Genomic DNA, 15971 nt, shown 5'->3' with positions numbered 1-15971 from the left:
GTACAGTTTCTACTGGGCAGGAAATAAATTGCTGTTGCAAGAAAAGTGATGGAGGGAAAAAAAACAAGCCAGTTTAGTGACATCACAGGTTTTAGGCTTAGTGACTCAGAATTGCATAAATCAGCAAGCACAGGTAGAGACTATGTGAGCTGTTGAAAGGGTTGTTGATTGATTTGAGAAATGCAGAGTGGATGGTGGTGTGTCAAAAATAAATATATTATAATCTGTAATGTGCATTCATCTGCATGCATATTACAAAACCATTTTATCATTACTTTATGAAAGGCACAAATTTAGGCCGGATTTAAGCTAGCAATGCTGAGATGGCTTTTATAAATGAGAAAACATGTTTTCTTCTTGTTATACTCCAGGCCAGTAGATGGCAGTAATCTTCGGTGAGTAGAATCTAAATGCTGCAAATCAAAATGAGAAGAATTGGTTAGCAACTGTTGTTGTGGATAACAGGCGCCAGTTGTTGGCTGGTTGTTGTTGGTTGGTCGGTAGCGTTCTGATCTGCACTCATATCAAAGATCCGCTTTAACCCTCTCTGCTCATATGGTATGGGTTTGGTTTGTTTTTATGTGATTTTTTGTCGTGATAATGTTAACTGAGCGGAGGGTTAAATCTTGATAAATGTGTCTTTTTTTATATTTAGAGTAATCTCCTCGGGACTGTCTAGTTGTCATGGCTAGCTGATGTAGGAGAGGAGGACGATGCGCTGATTTTAATGTTGTTTTGAATGTTATTCGAATTCACGATCAGCACAGAAGAAAGTCACGTAAGTTAACCAACATTATGTAGGTATTTGTAGTAGCTTTATATAGACCTAACGTTAGTGTATATTTGCAGAAAAGCAAGTGACCTGTCAAATTAGCTAATTTAGTGCTGTAGCGTTAAAGTTACCCTATTACCCCCTCGAAACAATGTAACTGTAACGTAACTTACTTTGTTCTTTTTATAGAAATATGTCACGTTCTAGCTTTGCGGATGAAACGGCAGGTGACGCCCCAGTCAGAGACATGTCGTTGAACCTCACAGGAGTTGGGACGCCAGGTCTGGGTTGTTGTGATCTCTGTGTAGTAGATGGACGTGATTCTTAGGTCACACCAGACTTGATTGACTGATTTAAGTGAAATCCTCTCCGCAGAATATCTGACTACTCAGAATGCCAAGGCAAGGCAAGCAGTCTCAAAAGTCAGCAGGGAGGAGCTGGAAGATCGCTTCCTCCGTCTGCATGATGAAAACCTTTTGCTCAAACAGCACACCCACAAACAGGAGGACAAGATCAAGAGGTACATGGATACATGTTGTTTGAAGCTATTGAGGAGGTTGCCTACTCTGCAGATATTTTTTACTGCTAAATTTCGTCTGTTTACAACCAAACAGCTAGAGTTTTAAAGGTTTGTAGTAATTGAGAGTGCAGTTAGAGAGTGAAACAAGTGCTGTCTTAATGATTGTTAGATAAATTATTCACGGAAGTGCTGTTTCATTGTGAACCTGATCTTGAACTTTCACCTACTATATTTTAAGTAACATCTCACATTTGTGGGATTTGTGGGCCATCTATTGTGTTAAAAACTAAAAACATACATTGCAGGCTACAGCCATAAACAATAAAAGAAATGAAACAAAGCCTATATAGGTTCAGTTCATATGAAACAATGATTTTTTTTTCTCCTGTGAAGAATTACTTGTTCACTTATTAGAATTCTAATGTTTTATGCATTCGTTTTCATTTTGTTCTTGACAAGTGTTATTGGAACTCTGCATTAGTGTCTGGACTTGTGTGTGTCTGTTTTTATCATCATTGAATGCTGATAGAATGGCCACTAAGCTCATCCGGCTGGTAAAGGACCGTAAACGTATGGAGCAGACGTCCTCTGGCGTGGTTGCAGGTCGGGATGTTGAGTTGGAGGAGATGATTGAGGAGCTTCAGGAGAAGGTCCATCAGCTCGAAAAACAGAATGAGGGTCTCAAACAGCGATTGCTAACTGCCAAGCAGCAGCTTCAGGTGCAGAGTCGCCGTCCCACTCCCTATGGCCACGTCCAGTCACGGATCAACACAGGCCTCCGCAGGCTGAGGGATGACTTCCCTGCCATGCCTGAAGACACTGCTAACACTCTGACCAGAGGTGCATGTTATGGCCTCAGAATTATTGCAGTGTTTCGTTGACCTGTCACAGGGAGAGTCTTCCTTTCCCACCTGAGGCTTGAACCTGTAAACCTGTAACCATTTTTAACCATGACTTCTAACCTGACAATGTCACACTGTGATTATTTGGAAATTTCTTGAGCAAAATACTAAAGTTAGTAAGTGCGTTTTCCTCTGACTCTTTTCAGCCACCAGGAGTGCAGAAGCAGACATAGGTGCTCGTCCACCTCATGGTCTGCTTCCACGTTATGGCCACAGTTTACTAGATGATGCCAGAGCTGAAATACGAAACCTGTATGTAAACAATTTTCTGATTTATTAATAACTTTTGAAATGTTTAAAATAATCAGTTATATACTGATTTTGACTGTTGAGAACATAAGGTTGTTCACATGGGTTTGTATCTGTCTGTCTTCTGTCTTTTTGTTGGAAGAGAGAATGTGATCGAGAACCAAAGAGCCCAGATGGAAGAGATGGAGAGAATGACAGAAGCATGCAGGGAGCAGCTAAGGAGAAAAGAGAGGGAGTATGAGGAATCTCTCCTCCAGCTGAGGGAACAGCAGGCCAGTGGCCAGAGGTACTTCACAGTTTTATTCATTAATTATTCTAAAATACAAAATTATTAATTTGTTCACTAGTGAGGGAGGCAGCTGAAAAGCATGCATTTTTCAGTAGAGCCATCTGAAGTGGCATCAGCTTCCTGTTGAGTTGACCATATGAGGTCATTACTGCTTATACCTAGTTAGTTTTATAATCATATTGATGTTCTGAAAGTTTTTTTTTAATGTGTTTTCCAGATCAACTATCAAAGAAAATGTTGAACTGATCAAACTTCAGAAACAACTGGCTGATAAGGGGAATGCTTTTATTGTGCTGGAAGAAAGGCTTTTACAACTTCAAGAGGTAAGAAATTCAAAATAACACACACAAATAAAGCTGATTCTGCTGGCATAATAGGATATCAATATATCCTTGTTTCATACTATCAGTTTACTCTGATTATGTATCTAAAATCTGCAAGACAAAAAAACTCTCAATCTGAACTATCAATGGCTGAATGTAAATTACTGCTTTTTAAGGTCATAGTCTGCCCCCTGCTGGTCAATGTAAATGTTGCATGTGCTTCCCATAGCATTAGTAGGCCACAGTCTATCATTGTTGGATAATGATAATATCAGCCTGGGTCTGAAGGTTGTTTTATTACTGTTGCAGAGCCAGAGGACTCTGAAGGCCAGCCATGATATGGTAATGACTAAGGTAGATGAGCTGACTGAGCAACTCAGGGAAGAGCGTCTCAAGAACCTCAACCTGGAGGGCCAGTTACAATTAAAGGTTCTGGAACAGAGGAGGATAGAGGAGGTACATTTGATCCTGCTGAACGTGTTGCAAATAAGCTTACTGTTAAATCTCTCCCTGCTTTACAGCTGTGTGCTTAGTGGCCTAGACAGTGTTGATGCTTGTTTGGGCTTTTTTTGCATGGTAACTTGCTATGTTGTGAATCTAGCCATTTCATATGTAATGGATGAATTGCATATGTAAAGAAAGATTGTGCAATCTGTGTGCAGAACATCAGGATCTTAATCCAATGGAGATGTTCCTCTGCATGGATGATCTGACCACATTTTTGTAAAAACAAATATGTAGACATATTGAAATGGTTCCCAGATGTTGTAGCATCACTGTACATGTCCCAAACAGTCTTTATGCCACTTAGCTGAAAGACCAGATTGTGGACCTGGAGAAGGAGAGAGATCTGTTAAAAGAAAACTGTGATAAACTGGTGAACAGGTGGGAAATATCTCTTTTTCTCTCGGTCTTTCTCTGTCCGTTCTCTTAATTGCTCTTCTTTGTCAATTCAGCAGTAATCTCTAATAAAGTCTTAAATGCTTCTGATGGGAAAAAAACAACAGTGCCTTCGACGTGAGCCAGGAGCAGAAATGGAAGACAAGAGAGCAACAGCTCAAACTTCAGATTGCCCAGCTTGAAATGGCACTGAAATCAGACCTAACTGACAAGAATGAGATTCTTGACAAGATCAAGGCAGAGAGAGGTACTTGGTGAAATACATCTGATCATATGGGAATGTTAATGCTAATTAGCGCAGCTGTATTTTGAATTTGCTCTTTGGTTGGCTTGGTTTGCCTGGCCTCCATTCGTAGCGGAGACAGCTGTCTCAGGCTCTGCCTTTCACGTTATTCTCATTGGACTTTCTCTTGACTCACTTATTGCCTTTTACGTTACTGGTGAAAGTTCTTACATTTTATAACAAGAGACCACAGTTTCTTATCTAAAGTTGTTGTGTAATCTTTGGATACAGAAACCATATCTGACTTTTTTATTTTCTCAGATACAAATGAAAAATTGTCTCAGGAAAACTCACAACTTCAGTTGCGTTACTTAGAGCAGAAACAACAACTGGAAGAGCTTCAAGAGCGCATGGCGTTTTTCACAAAGGTACATGAAGTGAATAAAGTTGATATGACCATCTCAGTCACTGTGTCCATGCAACTCGTGTTTTGGGTGATTTGTGTGGGTGATGTTTTTAATTACTGATTCCTTTTCAGGAGAGTGATGTTGACGCAGCAGAACTCAGCGAGGCACTGATGCTTATTAAGGTATTCATAGCAATTATGCTAGTAATAGCTTTTTCTTCTTCTAGCCATAGGTTGTCACGGTTACGGTTATCTCTGCATTGTTAGAACTCTTACCGTTGTCTCCTCAGGTTCGTAAGGTTCAGAAGAGGGGAGATCTGGATTTTCTGGAGAGAGAGCCCAGTGGGGAGCATTCCATGAAGGAGTTGCAGGCCACCCATGCTGAGACTGTCGAAGAGCTTGAGAAAACTAGGAACTTGCTCTTCATGCAACACAAGATTAATAAAGACTATCAGGTAAAGATCTTCATTCAGAGAAGATATTTTAGAGCTAGGATTACCAAAATGCTACAGTGTTATTCTTAAGCTGTATGAACATATGCTTGTTTTTTGTGTCCTGAATAGGCTGAAGTTGAAGCAGTTAATCGTAAATTAGATGACTTGAAGCTGGAGAGTCAAATGAAGCTTGAGAAACTTGCCCACCTACTAGACATGAGAGCGGCTAAAATCAGGAAACTAGAAGGTTTGCTTGGTTATTTCAGTCATTTTAGTAGAAATTTCATTGTTTCTAACCTCAAAACTCCTGTAAATTTAAAATTTATATTTTTTGTTTCTCTTTACAGCTCAGCTCCGAGACATTGCATATGGCACTAAATCCCATGTGTTCAGACCTGAAGTGACAGAGGAGGATACAGCAGATGAGTTTGATGAAACCATCAACCTGGAAAGAGGAGAGAACCTCCTAGAGATCCACCTTGGCAATGCTCGGTTATCCCCTGAAGCCCTGGGCAAGCTGGGCGACCCTGACCCTACCACTTTCTGTACATTTGCATTTTTTGACTTTGAGATTCAGTCCACTCCCGTGGTGCGAGGCGCCCATCCAGCCTACAACTTCACCTCTCAGTACCTGGTGCGCATGGACGACCTCTTCCTGCAGTACCTTCACACCAGCACCGTTGTGGTAGAGACCCAGCTGGCAGAGGGGGTTGACTATCGGACAGTAGCAGCTGGTCATCTGCGTCTCAACCAATTGTTGGACCGCAATGGGAAAGTGTTTGGTACCTTACATCTTGTGGGTGAGTATGGGGACTCATTGAACACTCTGAAGTCCATCCTTTGAGGTTAGGTCACTTTCAGCTAATACTGGTCATGTGTTTTGGAAGGTGTTGAAGGGGAAACCCAGGCTTTTGGGACTCTGGACTATTGGCTCCGCCTGCGGGTTCCTATGGAGCAGGCCATCCGCCTCTACAAAGAGAGGATTAAAGCTATGGGCTACCTGAGCTCCAGCATGAATCAAGACAGTCAGGTACTGCCTAGTCATTCAGATACTTACATCAGGGACAATACTAAAGAACCTTTTTTACTTGTCCTATGACAAATGTAAGTTTTCTGTCTTTTGACAAATGTAACTTTTAGCTTGTGTCAAGTGCTGTCAGTTTTGATTGATGATGCAGACATATTTAGATGTGAGGTTTTCATCTCTCTCTCTCTCTCTCTCTCTCTCTCTCTCTCTCCAGAGTGCCTCTGTGAATCCTTCCCCATCTCTCACAGAGGGCAGCCTCAATGAGCTCTATGTCACAGTGCGCTGTTGCAGCAACCTGAAATCTCGGGAGCTCGGGAACAGTCAGCCAAGCCCATATGTGGTCTACAAACTTTACGACTTTCCTGATCATGATACACCAATCATTGCTAGCAGTAATAATGCTTATTTTGACGATTGCAAAGGCTTCCCTTTGGAAATGAACGCTGACCTTGATCGCTATCTTAGGGCAGAGACACTCTTCTTCTATGTATTTGATGACCAGGATGCAGGTGAACAGTTGTATTTGGGAAAAGCCGGAGTTCCACTGTTATCCCTTGCCCATGATAAATCCATTACTGGTATGTAGTAATTAAACCCTGTAATTAATTCATTAATTAATATTATTTTAACACTCACACACTCACACACACACACACACACACACACACACATTTATATACTTTTATATTGAATGTTAACATCTGTTTTCACAGGGACATTTGAGCTGGCTGATCCTGCAGGGTGTCGAAGTGGTCACATTGAGGTAATGCTAAAATGGAAGTATACTTACCTTCCACCACCAGGGTCTGCAGTGACCCCTGAACAAGCCAAGTTCATAGTCAAAAACACACCTGTGAAAGTGACCACCAAAGCAAAACATTTCAGACGAAGAGGAAAAGGAGGAGCAGAGAGAAGAGGAGCCAAAACAGAAGGCCCCTCCTCAGACCCATGTCCATAGCCAACGCACACTGTCTGTGGTAAGACCCATGTCCATAGCCATAGCACACTGTCTGTGGTAAGACCCATGTCCATAGCCATAGCACACTGTCTGTGGTAAGGACTGATTTGAACATTGCTAACTCTGAATGCACTCTGAACTCTGTCTGCATGTAGCCTGCTTGTTAATCCAATAGGCAAAACAAACACATGTTAATATTATCCATATGAAGTATGAGGATGTTGATATAGATACTTTTATACCACAACAATGATTTACTTAATAGAATGACTAATTGATATTTCAGGCTCTTTTACTGGCCAAATTAAAATGTTTAAATCCACTTAAAGGAATTATCCGGAGTAAAATGCACTTTAGATCAATTTACGGATGATTGGGAGTACATATGTTGAGTTGACATCAAAATCATGTCATTCGGATGTGTTTTGAGAAAGTTTGATTTTACCGTTTTTAGTCAAAACTCGTTAGCCTGGAAGTGACCAGGGCAAGTCATTTCGCCCTACAAAACGCTATTTTTATACCTCTTCTACAGTTTCAAACAACATTACACTTACGTGGTAGTGAGTAGAGGGTCCCTAAAGCCAAACCGAAGTATCCCGAGGTCTTTATGTGGTCGGATAGAGAGTCCAAAATGAATTTCATCAAGCCAGTACCTTTCCGGAAATGTTGCTGCTGCAGCTGGCGTCTGCAGCTGGCGTAGGAGTCCATTGCCTAGTGTGGAGTAACACGCTCTGGAAATTCATAATTTCGTCGCTGTTTTTTAAAAAAAACAAACATAATCCAGTATTTCTTTCGAAATTGAAATAAAGTTGTATGGACTGGACTATGTTTTTTTTTTTTAAAACGGCGACGAAATTGTGAATTTCCAGGCTAACGAGTTTTGACTAAAAACGGTAAAATCGAACTTTCTCAAAACACATCCGAATGACATGATTTTGATGTCAACTCAACGTATGTACTCCCAATCATCCGTAAATTGATCTAAAGTGCATTTTACTCCGGATAATTCCTTTAAGCAGACTATGCAATGTAGTTTTTTTTTTAATTATCTGTGAATTGTGAAGGTTTTGGTTTTCTTGAGAGAGAGTTGGAGAGTTTTAAATGAATAGTACATTCATTTCCTAATTCATCACGTCTCTGTAGACTCCACTTCCTAAACCCAGGCAGCTTATCAGCTTGAAGGCATCCAGCAAAAAAGTCTCATTTAGGGACGTAACAACAGAAGATCATCCGGTAAGTTTCTGTTTCTTATACTGTGCAATCCGTAAAGCTCCGGATGCTGTTCTTCAGTCTTGAGGATTGTTTGTGTGTTTAAGGTGGAGGAGAGTGGGCCCTCTGGGGCCGAAAACAGCAGAATCATCAACCCAGAGACGACCAGGGTCCCAGCAGCACCACAGGTTCTGCATTTCAGCATAAGGACTTTTCATAGTACAAATGTTTATGGTTTGATATTATGGTTATGGTAATGCAGGGCTCTACAGTGCGCCCATTTCACTCGCACATGCGAGTAAAAATGATGCCGTGCGAGTGCAAAAAAATATTTAGGCGCATTGGTGCGAATGACTTCTAACCATGTCAATCTTTGTCTACAAAATACACCGCAACATCGAGAAACATTACTGGTGCAAACCATAGAATCACGTCACGAATGCAGCATAAAAACGACACCTCCCATCAACGTTAGCAGTTTCGCGTTGTAACTCGCTAGTAGTCGCTTCTATCAAATCCAAGAGCGCGCAGAAAAAGCGGAAAGTTAGACTAGCTAGCCAAGATGCAAAGATTGAAGAAATTAGTTCTTCTATCCACCGAATTCATTGGATCAGAGATTCAGGATGGGATTCTGAGAATGCAGTGAGAGAAGGAAAGGTAACCTAACATGCCTTTCAGCCCAGTTGACGTATTGGCTGCAATATAGCTGTAGCGAACCGGCACAAAAGTAGCCTCCCGTAATACTCCCATTTTATTCAAAGGTAGAACGCTACTGACAACTCCAGGCTTCCACGCATGCTTGTTTGTTTACACCGAATACAAGTTGAAGTGCAAAACGAAAGTAGGCCTAACGTTTGCCTACTGCCCCTATCAATGCAGATATTTCAAATAAAAACTAAAAGTATAAAACATATATCCTTGATTAGCCTATGTTGGGTTTTGTGGAAGAGAAAATGGACTGTTTTAGTAGTAGTATTAGGCAGTAGCCTATGCAGTCAGATAGGTCACCATGGGCATATTTGGTTTAGCTATAGATGGATTCACAAATAAATAAATTAGCTTACATTTGTCAGGATACTTGTCTAAGGCTAAATGCAAATACAGTATGGCTATGTATTATATTATTTTACATTACCAAAATGTAGGAAAATAGAACAGACTAAAAATAAAGTAGGCACTGATCTTTAAAATCCTGTTTCCTGTAGCCTAAATGTTGTCAGTCATTCTTAATGTGACTTAACTGACTGTGCGCCCAAATTTTTGTCTGTGCTCCTAAATTTTTTAACTTGGGCGCACAAGTGCTCCTGAAAAAAAATGTTAGTGTAGAGCCCTGTAATGGTATTTAGCAGACACTTTTGTCCAAAGCGACATACAACAACAACAATACATAGTTAAATTTAACAGCAAACAATTGAAAAGTTGGTAAGACTACATTAAGGAGAATAGCAATAATAAACAACAATGTCAATTCAATCTATAGCCGAATGACAATAACCTAAATGGTTACACTTTACTTGACAGTATCGACGTAAGAGTGACATGACACTGTCATGAATGTGTCATAAACAAGTCATAAACATTTATGACATAATGCTTCTGTCATTAAGTTTCATTCGGTTTTTGTCATAACAAGTTAGGGTTAGGGTTAGGATTAGGGTTAGGGATTGTGTGTTCATGACAGTGTCATGTGTTCATGACAGTGTTATAACACCCTTATGTCGATACTGTCAAGTAAAGTGTTACAAAATAAATAAATATTATAAAATACAAACCTTATTCCACGGCTCTTCAGAGTGCTGCAGAAAGTTTCATTCACATGAATGGGCCTTCCCAACGTTCGGAGGTGTGGTAAATCTATAATGACCACTGTTAATGGCAACTGGTTTTGTGCTTTTGATTCACGTCTTTCATATAATTCTGCCACGACGATAGCCAAATCATTTTTAAAGACCCATTGTGCATTATTTTCTTGTTTTGGCAAGTAGCCATAAAATAAGTCCCTTCAGGTCGCTGTGCGTCGGGGTTCTGTTTGCCCTGTCAGGACTTATTTCCGATAATTACCGGCAGACAATACATTATCCTTTACATAACGCATAAGAAGCGCTTAATAAACTAAGTGCATGTTGAACAGATATGCCTTTAGACCCCTCTTGAAAGACCCAGAACTATCACAGGAATGGCGAGCACTGGGCAACTCATTCCACCAACAAGGAACCACTGAGGAAAAGAGTCTTGAATTTAAACCTAGCGTTTATGGCTGGACGACATAACACTCATCAGAAGACCGCAGTGGGCGGTTGGGGATGTACATCTTGATCATTGAATTAAAATAGCAGGGAACAGATCCAGTCAGTGTCCTATGAGAGATTTAAATTGAATTCTGGCACTATAGGGAGCCAGTGGAGAGTAACTAGGAGAGGAGTTACATGTGTCCTCTTTGGCTGAATGAAGACCAGGCGTGCTGCAGCATTCTGAATCAGTTGTAACGATCTTACTACAAAGCCAGCTAACAGTGAATTACAATAGTCCAGTTTGGAGATAACCATGGTCTGTACAAGAAGTTGTGTGGAATCTTGTGTCGGATAAGGTCTGATCTTCCTAATGTTGTAAAGGATAAACTGACATGATTTTGCAATTAAGGCTACTTGCTTAGAGAATTTAAGTTGGTCATCAATACAACAGTATTGAACAGAACTGGAGTTGGGAATTGCAAATTGAAATGCAGTCATTAATAATTCTGTACTTGCTATCCTCTGATGGAAAAGGCTGTGGAGGTCATGCAGCCAGCATGTGCGGATGAGGAAGAGGAAGATGAGGAAGAATCCCATTTCTCTGAAGGTCAAGTGATTGCATCCAGTTCTCTCTCCATCTCTGAGGAGTCCGAAATATCTGAGGAAATACCCAAGCAAGAAATGGGTTAGTTTGTTTTTATTTCTAAAAAATAAACATAATCAGTAAAAAAAATAAACTTATAAACCCTACAATTGACTGCCAACTTTTCTTATTTTATTAATTAAGCAGTGGTAAGAGTGTAATATAACTCATATTTGAATAGTTCTTTTGCCGCAATGAGGATTGATAACAACGTTGGTTTGAGTCTCAGTCTAAATCTTCCCTTTAGATCAATATTTATTCTCATGTGTATATACAGAATACTGAATATCCCTGCTGTTGTTTACAGAATAGCTTCCAACACAAACATTGCGCTGACTGTGTAAACACAAATATAACACTGACTGTGTCCAGTAAGGTGCTGTTGACCACTAACAACATAAATGTTAATGACCGTTGGCCTTGGCCTGTAGACACCCTTTAAGCTTTGAGAAGGCCAGTAGTGGATTACTGCAAGGGTGAGGGGCAGAAAGAGACATGGAGAAAATAATGAGAACAAATTCCCAGAGTGTGAATGATATTACTGAAGCTCAATCCTTCCCATTCACTAAGAAAAATCCCTACAACCTTGGGCGTGAGTGTTTACATTCATTGTTGTGTGCCTCTTGTGACAAGAGCAAGGCAACGGTCTCCCTTAGCAACAACTTGCTTCCAGGGGAGAAATCTTGTCTCTGTAAATAGATCAAATTTGCTTTCTGGAGTGGCAACCAATTCTAGAAAGCATAAGAGGACATAGAGACGACATAGGGAAATAATCGCACCCTCAGTGTCCCCCTTACAGTAGATGTGGCTGAAACCGAGACACGTTTGCTTTGTTGTTAGTGGCTTGTAACTGCTTTGCATTTGGCTTCTCCCTAGATGATCAACAGATGGATTCTTCTGAAGTGAATGAACTGATCCTGTCCGATAGTGATGACTGCATTGTTCCAGGTCATAGCACACAGAATCGGAAGCAGGTAAGTCCAGCAAGTTTACACTTCGGAGCAGTGGGCCTTATGGAAAACTCTACATTTAAAAATTGAACAGGAATACACCAAGTTTTTTTTCCCCATAGTTACATGTGTCAGGGACCACAGAGAAAGTTGTTATTATTATGAGACAACAGTGGAGAGGAAAGATTCACTCTGCAAACTTGGGTGAAAGTGCATAAGTTTGGTCTGAAGTGGATTTTCTTGTTTTGTTTTTGTTGTTTTCTCACCCAAAACATAGCTACATTGTTTATGGTGAGGCAGAACTTCATAGAATGTTTTGTCCACTCCTGAGCTCTCATCCCTGCCGTGGTGTGGTTATAATTGGTCAAATCAATACACGCAGCAGCTCACAGCACACAGTTTTCTCAGATATGAGAGTCTATGGAGGGTGTGTGGTTGAGCTCAAATTAAACTGATGCCTGTGGTTTATCTGTTAGCTCAGCTTTCTCCATCCAGACTCATTTCAGTATGGTCTAAATGAGAAGCTAGTTTTCAAATGACTGTGTTATGATATAATGCTGTTACACAGAAGCCCATTTAGATTTGACTACGGTTTGCGAATAACGACTGTTCAAATATAGAACAGTTTGTCCCATAGTGTGTTTCCTGCTGCATGTTGTTCTTGGTTAGAGTGCTGCTCACTCTCGGTGTCCTCTCAGCCATCAGAGCGCATTCGTGTGGAGGTGGTGTCGTTGACGCTACAGGCCGGCTCGAGGGTGGCTGCTGATAAGGACATCGCTCGGCTATTTGTGGAGTACTCAATCCTGGACCTGCCCTCTATTGAAACCCCTCTGTCACTGCCCAAGCCCCTGCCTGGACAGAGTATCCACTACAATTACAGCAACGGTGCGTAAAGGTTGCCACGGACAATAGCACACCAAAAGCTGAGCATAGCTACATCAGTGCTAATCATTGAACCACTTTGTGCGACTGAGTTTGTTTTGTCTTGTAGTCATTCATGTGGATGTGGAGAAGAACCAGGCTCGGCGGCAGGCTCTCAGGGCAGTGCTGGAGGGCAGAACCAAGCGGTTTGAGAGGTAAGACATGGCAGCCAGCTCTTGGTCAAAGCTCTCTTACTGTCCCCAAGTTGCATGGGTTGTATATTGCAAATTCAAAATGTGAATGGCCAGAAATGTGTTATGGATCTCCTACTCTAGGTGGGGAAAAATGATTAAAGGTAACATTGAGAAGTCACAAGGTTTTGCTGCAGCTTAAAGCTGGAAGTTTAAGATGTTATTTTCCACATTCCTTTTTTGACTAGCAATGGTTAGGGATTGGTGCAGTTCTTGTTTTGGATTGGGTTTCAAATCAAAATGCTACTGCCCATAAGTAGTCCACTTCATCAGTCCTGCCCCTCTGTGGCTGTGTGATGAGGTTGCCCATGTCTGGCTGTTGCAGCATCAAGTTCACGGTGGTGAGTGACCCCCCAGAGGAGGAGGAGCAGGAGCAGGAGTGTGAGGACGTGGCCGTGGCCTACCTCAGGATCCCTGACATCCTAGAGAGAAAGCAGGACATGGTGGACATCCCCCTCAACAGTGAGTAGAGCCTGTTCTCCACAGGAGGGCTGCACATCGAGTGCCAGAAAATGTTTCAGTAGTATATTGTTGTTTAACAATTACTGAATTTTAACCAAATCCAACCCGAAACCTTAACCATAACTGTAAATTGTAGTCAACAGAGAGTTTAGTAATAATATGAGCATCTGTAAATAGTCTGTGAGTAGACTATCCGAGTAAAGTGTGACCAATACAGTGGACAGTGCTCTATTTAATATGAGCATCTGTAAATAGTCTGTGAGCAGACTATCCGAGTAAAGTGTGACCAATACAATGGACAGTGCTCTATTTAATATGAGCATCTGTAAATAGTCTGTGAGTAGACTATCCGAGTAAAGTGTGACCAATACAATGGACAGTGCTCTATTTAATATGAGCATCTGTAAATAGTCTGTGAGTAGACTATCCGAGTAAAGTGTGACCAATACAATGGACAGTGCTCTATTTAATATGAGCATCTGTAAATAGTCTGTGAGTAGACTATCCGAGTAAAGTGTGACCAATACAATGGACAGTGCTCTATTTAATATGAGCATCTGTAAATAGTCTGTGAGTAGACTATCCGAGTAAAGTGTGACCAATACAATGGACAGTGCTCTATTTTTAACAGCAAAGGAATGCTGCAGTGCCTTATCTGTCTGCATCCCTTGCCATTTCTCCTGTGGCTTCTCTGATTTCCACAGCTCTTAATTCCCTGTCTGCTTCTTCTCTCCTCGGCCAGTTGTGGACATTGCAGACAGCAGTGAGGTGGTGGGCAGTCTGAAGGTGACTGTTGAGGCTCTACATGCTCTGAAGTCCATCATGGAGGATCCTGACCATGACCACCCCATTGCTGCCCTGGCTTAGAACAGTAGCGTTGACAATATGTTTTGTATAGTCCCTAGAACAGTGGCATTGACAGTGTTTTGTATAGTCCCTAGAACAGTGGCGTTGACACAATGTTTTGTATAGTCCCTATCCCTGTTTGTGCACATGGCCTCACATGTATTCTGTATAATATAGCTAAAATGGTACAGAAAACAGTCTGTTCACCCTAATGCAGGCAGTTGCACCCTGGAGTTAAGAAGCATATAATGATGTTAATTTTCCATAATGAAAGGTCTTTCCATTTGTTCTGCCCTGGGCATAGCTGACTGATGGCAGTGTTTATACTTGCACTGAGTGTTGAGGCTTATTGGGTAAAAAGCCTGATAAGCCTTACTACCAAATGGCTTTATTTATTAAAGATGCCAGATAAAATGCATTTGGCTTTAATAGGATTTAACGTAGCTGTTTAAAATGCTAATGTAAGTCTCCATGGCCATTCAACCCCATAAACTGATTAATGCAACTGTTTCAGTTTCATGCAGTAAAAAACAAGGGACATTCTTTTAAACTGTTCTTGATCATAAATGTATTTTCAAAGGATCAAGAATGTATTTGAATGTATTTCTTATTTATTGAAGAGTTTTATAGTGAACGATTTTTTTAAGAGATTTTAAAAGATCTTTGTGGTGGTGCAAAATCTGTGTTCATTATGAAACCTGAAGCACATTCAATAAACAAGCTAAGTATGCCACAAATATCTTACTCTTCTGTTTTTTGTTCTACAAATCTGCTAATTTCTGTGAATGAAAAATCTCTTAAATGTTATGAACTCCAGATTCGCTAAAAAGCTTGCTATTCTTGTTTGTGTATGCTGTTTGTATTCCATAGAGGATTATTCAATTATTTCTTAAAACATCTACCAGTAGTTTGATTTCAGTGTTTACAGAGACATGAGCGATCACTTATGATCATTTATTTCTTCTTTATATTATCACCATAAAATGAGTTCCATGCATGCAATTGAACACAAGAAGTGCTGTTATAAAATTAATAGATAAATATTATTAATAGATAAATATAGTTAAATAGATAACTAATGTCTATGAGCACATGTTGAGTTTATGGGTTAAAATACTGCATCCAGAGATGAATAAACTATTCAAACTGTTATTCGGTACTTGAAGGTATACGGTCTGTGATTCTAATCCAATGCCCTTTTTTTGTCAATCTCAGAAAATTGTTTCTCACAGTAGGCCTACTCTAACTGCCGCTCAGTGTGTGTTAAAAACCTGCTGTTCTTATTCATGTTCACATAATATACATGTTTGCCACCGATCAGTTGAAATCTTCCAATTTCATCAAATCAAATATATTGGAGCTGCTTACACAGGGTTACTGTAAGTAAGAATGTTGGCCAATCAATGTTGGATTAGGCTAATTTACTCAGTTGAAAACAACACCATGTATCTATTCTATGGTTAAAGAGTAGTAGTTTCAGCTTCTCTGAGCTATTGATTCGGATGGCACAAAAAC

General features: G+C 40.5%; 1 protein-coding gene across 1 annotated transcript; it reads left to right on the top strand.

Moving 5' to 3' along the window:
- Positions 1 to 450: 450 nt before the first annotated feature.
- On the top strand, positions 451 to 15193 carry rpgrip1l (RPGRIP1 like). The gene is made up of 28 exons (XM_048257195.1): positions 451 to 558; positions 656 to 778; positions 962 to 1053; positions 1148 to 1292; positions 1822 to 2132; positions 2341 to 2446; positions 2586 to 2729; positions 2950 to 3055; positions 3365 to 3511; positions 3867 to 3940; positions 4063 to 4202; positions 4500 to 4606; positions 4717 to 4767; positions 4875 to 5039; positions 5148 to 5265; positions 5366 to 5818; positions 5906 to 6048; positions 6260 to 6623; positions 6759 to 7002; positions 7086 to 7098; positions 8147 to 8236; positions 8320 to 8400; positions 10978 to 11128; positions 11963 to 12060; positions 12735 to 12921; positions 13028 to 13112; positions 13474 to 13610; positions 14353 to 15193. Exons 3-28 carry the CDS (start codon positions 966 to 968, stop codon positions 14475 to 14477), a joined length of 3873 nt encoding a protein of 1290 aa, XP_048113152.1. The 5' UTR covers positions 451 to 558; positions 656 to 778; positions 962 to 965; the 3' UTR covers positions 14478 to 15193.
- The last annotated feature ends 778 nt before the right edge of the window (positions 15194 to 15971 follow it).

The sequence above is a fragment of the Alosa alosa genome, chromosome 11, assembly GCF_017589495.1.
Source record: "Alosa alosa isolate M-15738 ecotype Scorff River chromosome 11, AALO_Geno_1.1, whole genome shotgun sequence".
Lineage (NCBI taxonomy): Eukaryota > Metazoa > Chordata > Actinopteri > Clupeiformes > Clupeidae > Alosa > Alosa alosa.
This window is presented reverse-complemented; position numbering and strand designations above follow the sequence as displayed.